The sequence below is a fragment of the Nicotiana tomentosiformis genome, chromosome 9, assembly GCF_000390325.3.
Source record: "Nicotiana tomentosiformis chromosome 9, ASM39032v3, whole genome shotgun sequence".
In the NCBI taxonomy this organism is placed as follows: Eukaryota; Viridiplantae; Streptophyta; class Magnoliopsida; order Solanales; family Solanaceae; genus Nicotiana; species Nicotiana tomentosiformis.
Window position 1 is genome coordinate 65,204,300 of NC_090820.1, and position 6,471 is coordinate 65,210,770.

General features: G+C 41.0%; 1 protein-coding gene across 1 annotated transcript; it reads right to left on the minus strand.

Annotated features, from left to right (window-relative positions):
• Window positions 1-5,144: 5,144 nt before the first annotated feature.
• On the minus strand, window positions 5,145-5,474 carry LOC138898904 (uncharacterized). Its single transcript, XM_070185012.1, has one exon. It carries the CDS (start codon window positions 5,472-5,474, stop codon window positions 5,145-5,147), a length of 330 nt encoding a protein of 109 aa, XP_070041113.1.
• Window positions 5,475-6,471: the final 997 nt, after the last annotated feature.

Here is a 6,471-nt window from a genome sequence, read left to right on the forward strand (position 1 = left end):
TTGTATTGTTTTCATCAGTCGCAGCCCACTTATGTAACCTCATTTGAAATTCATCAACATCTGTCAATGTATTATTTGTTCAAGTAGCAGTGTAATACTTGTTAATTATCAGTAACACCCAACGCAAAAGAGAATGCGCAACAACGTCAAATTTTAATATTGACGGAAATAACAAAAGAACAACTATAGCCAAAGGTCCATGAAGATTGTATCATCACATAGGAAGTATCAAAAACATATATATTCCTTACGCAATTGGATTTATCAAGCATCAATCGATGGTAACTACTTAGCGACATAACTACAAATCTAAAACCTTCTAAGATTGAAGGTTTCATAAAGAAAGATGCGAGAATAAACTAACAGCCAAGAAATACAAAGATGAACCAAAAAAATTCAATTTAAAGTTTTCGGCCAATTAAGGTTCCACCGGCGGAAACGTTACATAGTAAATGACCTGCAAGATAACAAAACAAAACAAAAGCAAAGTCATCAGAGTAGAGTTTTTCGATTGAAACTTCTCAGATCCGGGCAGCGAGGAAGGAGGTGGAACTCCTTTCCATTTTTAAATTTATAGCCTATAAAGCAAAAAAAATTATTAGAACAAGCAGCCGAGGTGAACGGAGATTGGGGGAAGGTCGCTAGAGTTCATTTTTTGTTAAAGGTTCTTTCTAGATCTATGGCAGAAGCAACTGGGAGATAGGTAGGAGAGGAAACTGATGGGAAGAGAAGAAGGAGAGGGAGAGGCATGGCCACCGGCCAGCCAGCTCGCTGGAGAAGGCAGTGGCGGCCGTTCGAGAGAAGGGGAGGACCGACTTCAAAATGAGAGAGAAGAGAGAACTAAACCATTTCTAGGGTTTGCAAAGATAAATATGTGATTTTGGCCAAAACTCCCCTCTAAAATTGACCCCCAAACTTCTTAAATATTGCAAAATTAACCCCTCCACCCCCTTAAACGCATTGGATATTAGATGTCACGACCCGGAACCCCACCCTCGGCACTTGATGGCACCTAATATTTTACTTGCTAGGCAAGATAATATTAGCTAAATTACTTAATCAGTATTAACAATTCGAATCAAAATATTAACAATAATATTCGTAATAATATGAAATAAAGTGATATAATACGGAATAACGTAATCTAAACATATCCCAGAATCTGGAGTCATGAATACATGAGCATCTAGAGTGCTATAGATAAAGTTTGAACAAAATACAACTGCTTTGAAACTAAATAAATAGTATTGTAGATTGGAAGGACTTCAGGGTTGCGGACGCCATCCAGCTATACCTCAAGTTTGCACAAGTAGCTCAATCTGAGCAGTCTTACTACGTGCCATTGGAATCAAATCCGGTATCTGCACAAGAAGTACAGAAGTATAGTATGAGTACAACCGATCTCATGTACCATGTAAGTGTTGAGTCTAACCTCAACGAAGTAGTGACGAGACTATGGCAGGTCACTCACAAATAACATGTGCGAATTAAAATAATAGGAGAAAAAGGAATAGAATAAAGCAATAAACTCATGAAACGGATCCGAAAACGAACTACCAGAGAGCCCAGAATAACAAAGCCTCATATTACAATACCAAGAATGATTCTACAATCTCAAACAAGTACAATATAACATATCAAATCCGTTGCGGCACGCAACCATATCCCACAATATCATCATCTGTTCATATCATAATCCGGCCTTATTCCTTCTTATCATTTCAATATTGTTCAATACCATTGCGGCGTGCAACCCGATCCCCGAATAATTTAAATCATTAACTCAAATAACTCAACAACAATACTTGCAAAGTAACAACACAGAGGGGTAAAATGTACAAACAGTAAAGAACCACAGTATAAATGGGGAATATCCAACCTTTCGGAATCTCAAACAATGGAAACCGGTAAAACAGGTGACAGTTAAAATATACAATTAAAGCAAATTGAAACAAGTAGCAAATAAGCAGAGATCGCATGGGATATGTACAAATCAAGGCAAGTAGCAGCTAAATAACAAGTAATAAATATTGCATAGTTGTCAAGTAAAAACGTGTAACAGTTAAAGCATATAACACGAAATAACATGGAACAAATGAAAATATGGAAGTAAATACTCCAACCCTGCATGCTAAATCCCGTGACGGCTCATATACATTTGTCACCTCGCATATACATTGCTTCCCCACATAATACACATAACGAATAGTTCAACAAGTCCTAATTCCATCAAGTCAAAGTTAGACACAACACTTACCTTACTCTGCAACCAAATCAATGCTCAACCGCGGCTTTTCCTTCAGAATTAGCCTCCAAACCAATCAAATCTAGCCAAATATAGTTCAAATAATTCAAAATAGACTTTAAAAACTACCCACGGGTGAAAAAGATTCAATCTTTAATGATTTTGGAAAAACGTCAACCCAGGTCCGCTTGGTCAAAACTCGAGATTCCGACCAAAACCCAATTACCCATTCACACCCAAGTCTGGTTATGTGATTAGTTTTGAAATTCGGCCTTAATTTGAGGTCTAATTCTCAATTTTACAAAATCCCCAATTTCTACCCAAATTCCTAATTTCTACCATGAAAAATCCTAGATTAAAGGTTAAAATCAATGGGTGTTTATGGAAATGTAATGAAACAAGTTAAAATTTACTAACCAGTGAAGTGGGGTATGAAAAACCCCTTCAAATCACCTTTAGACCGAGCTCAAACTTGAAAATGGTGAAAAATGAAGAAAATCCCGACTTTCAGCTATTTTAATAACTAGGCGTCGGGTGCTCTTCGCATTCGTGAAGCACCTGGCGTGTTCACGAAGATTAGCGACCAAAAGGTCTATGCTTTCGCGATGTTACCTTCGCATTCGCGAATGCTTAGTTCCACCTGCCTTCGCGTTCATGAGCCATGGTCCGTGTTCACATAGAGTAACAGTCCATCCTCCCCTAGGTTCCCACAAAACCTCGCGTTCGCGGAAGGCCGGTCGTGTTCGCTAAGGGTAAGCCCCCCTCCACTTCGCGTTCATGACTAGTGCCTCGCCTTCGCAAAGAGTAACTCCGCCCCAGTCCCAATTTCCCCTTCGCGATCGCGAAGCACAAAACACCAAACATTAGAAAACATATGAAACCAGCAACTTCTTAAGTCCGAAATGGTCTGTAGCCTATCCAAAACTCACCCGAGCCCCTTGGTCTCCAAACCAAACATGCACACAAGTGTAATTAGACCATACAAACTCGCTCACACGATCAAAAAACCAAAATAATACCTAGAACCACGAATCCAACTTCAAAATGCATGAAATTTCAAAGAAAACTCAAAAACTTCTAAAATTACAACCAAGAGTCTGAATCCTATCAAACCAACTCCAGTTTGCACCAAATTCTGTAGACAGGTTTCAAATAGCAAAACAAACCTATACCATGTCTCAGAACCAAAATCCTAACCCGATAACCATAAAGTCAACCTTCGGTCAAACCTAGAAAATTTCCAAACCTTCAAACTACTAGCTTTCGGCAAAATGAGTCAAATCATCCCACGGACCTCCTATTTCAATTTCGGGCATACACCTAAGTACAAAATCATAATACGGACCTACCGGAATTGTCAAAACACCGATCCGGGGTCATTTTCACAAAATGGTGACCGTAGTCAACTCAAGTTATTTTTAAAGCCAAAAAATTATATTTTCTTCAAATTTATACCTAAAACTTTCCGGAAAAAAATACAGAGTGCGCAAGCAAATGGAGGAACATAAAATGGAGCTAATAGAGGTCCCAAAACATGGAAATAAGGGTTAGTACTCAAAATGACCTATCGAGCTGTCACATTCTCCACCCCTAAAAGAAACATTCGTCCTCAAACGGACATAGAAAAGTACCTGGACTGTTGAAATGGTGTGGGTATCTACTCCGCATATCGGACTCGGACTCCCATATAGATTCCTCGATTGGCTGACCTCTCCACTACACTCTCACAGAAGGATAACTCTTAGACCTTAACTTCTGAACCTGCCGGGCTAGAATAGATATCGGCTCCTTCTCATAAGTCAAATCCTTGTCCAATTGGACTGAGCTAAAATCTAATACATGGGACGGATCACCATGATACTTTAGGAGCATGGAAAAATGGAACACCGGGTGAACTGCCAATAAGCTGGGTGGTAATGCAAGTCTGTAGGCCACCTCACCAACTCTCTCAAGGATCTCAAAAACACCAATATACCTAGGGCTCAATTTACCCCTCTTCCTGAACCTCATCACATCCTTCATGGGTGAAACCCGCAACAAAATCCTCTCTCCCACCATGAATGCTACATCACAAGCCCTCCAATCAGCATAACTCTTCTACCTAGTCTAGGCTATACGAAGCCGATCCTGTATCAACTTGACTTTCTCCAAGGCATCCCAAACCAAATCAGTACCCAACAACCTAGCCTCTCCCGTCTCAAACCAACCAACTAGAGAACGACACCACCTCCCATATACGGCCTCATAATGAGACATTAATACTTGATTGGTAGTTGTTGTTGTAGGCAAACTCAGCAAGTGGTAGAAACGGATCCCAAGAACCCCCGAAATCCATAACACAGGCACTTAGCATGTCCTCTAATATCTGAATGGTGCACTTGGACTGCCCGCCCATCTGGGGTGAAATGTAGTACTCAACTTAACCTATGTACCTAACTCCCGCTGCACAGCTCTCCCGAAATGCGATGTGAACTGTGTGCCCTGATCAGAGATAATAGACATCGGCACGCCGTGAATACGCACAAACTCTCGAATATAGATCTGAGCCAGCTTCTCTGGAGAATAGGTAGCCGCCACCGTAATGAAATGTTCCAACTTGATCAACCTATCTACAATGACCCACACTGCGTCAAATTTCTTCAAAGTCCATGGGAGCCCAATAACGAAACTCATGGTAATACGCTCCCACTTCCACTCGGGAATCTCAAGTATCTGAAGCAAATCACCTGGCCTCTGATACTCGTATTTCACATGTTGGTAATTCAAGCACCGAGCCACATAATCTAATGTATCATTCTTCATTCTTCTCCACTAATAAAGCTGACTCAAATCCTGATACATCTTGGCGACACCCGGATGAATGGAATACCGCGAACTGTGGGCCTCCTCAAGAATCAACTCACGAAGCCCATCCACATTGGGCACACAAATCCGTCCCTACATCCACAACACCCATCATCTCAAATAAAAACCTCCTGGCATCGCCGTGCTGCATTGTGTCCTTAAGGACAAACAAATTGGGGTTGTCATACTGATGCTTTCTGATGCGCTCATACAAAGAAGACCGAGGAACCATGCAAGTAAGAACCCGGTTGCATTCCAAAACATCTAACCTCATGGGCTGATTGGCCAAATCCTGTACATCCAATGCTAGTGGTCTCTCACCAACTGGACTATATGCAAGGCTACCCATATTCTCCACCTTTCTGCTCAAGGAATTAGCTACCATATTGGTCTTCCCTGGATGGTACAAAATGGTGACATCATAGTCTTTTAACAGCTCTAACCACCTTCGCTACCTCAAGTTTAGATCGTTTTGCTTAAACAAGTGTTGTAGACTCTGATGATCAGTAAATACCTAACACGACATATCGTAAAAGTAGTGCCTCCAAATCTTTAATGCATGAACAATAGCTGCCAACTCTAGATCATGAACGGGGTAGTTCTTCTCGTGAACCTTCAGCTAACGTGAAGCATAAGAGATCACCCTACCCTTCTGTATCAAGACACATCTGATGCCAATCCCTGAAACATCACAATAAACTACATATGAACCCGATGCTAAAGACAAAACTAGAATTGGATATGTGCTCAAAGTAGTCTTGAGCTTCTGAAATCTCAACTCACGCTCATTGGACCATCTGAAAAGAGCACCCTTCTGGGTCAACGTGGTCAATGGGGCTGAGATAGATGAAAACCCCTCCACGAACCGGTAATAATAACCTGCCAAACCTAAGAAGCTCCGAATCTCTATAGCTAAAATAGGTCTAGGCCAGTTCTGAACTGCCTCAATCTTCTTAGGATCCACTTTAATGCCCTAAGAAGATACAACATGGCCCAAAAAGGCAACCGAATCCAACCAAAATTCCCACTTTAAAAACTTGGCATATAATTGACTATCTCTTAGAGTCTGAAGTACGATCTGCAGATACTGCTCATGCTCCTCTCGGGTGCGGGAGTAGACCAAAATATCATCAATGAAGATGATCACAAAAGCATCCAAATAAGGCTTGAATACCAGGTTCATCAAATCCATAAATACTGCCAGGGCATTTGTCAAGCCAAATGGCATCACTAGGAACTCATAATGACCATACCGAGTCTGAAAAGCTATCTTAGGAACATCCAATGCCCTAATCTTCAACTGATGGTAGCCAGATCTCAAATCAATCTTTGAAAAGACTTTGGCACCCTGAAGCTGATCGCATAAATCATATATCCTCGGC

Bases quoted from the DNA above. Each gene is read 5' to 3' on its own strand.
- LOC138898904 (XM_070185012.1), bottom strand. From the start codon at position 5,474: ATGGTAGCTAATTCCTTGAGCAGAAAGGTGGAGAATATGGGTAGCCTT.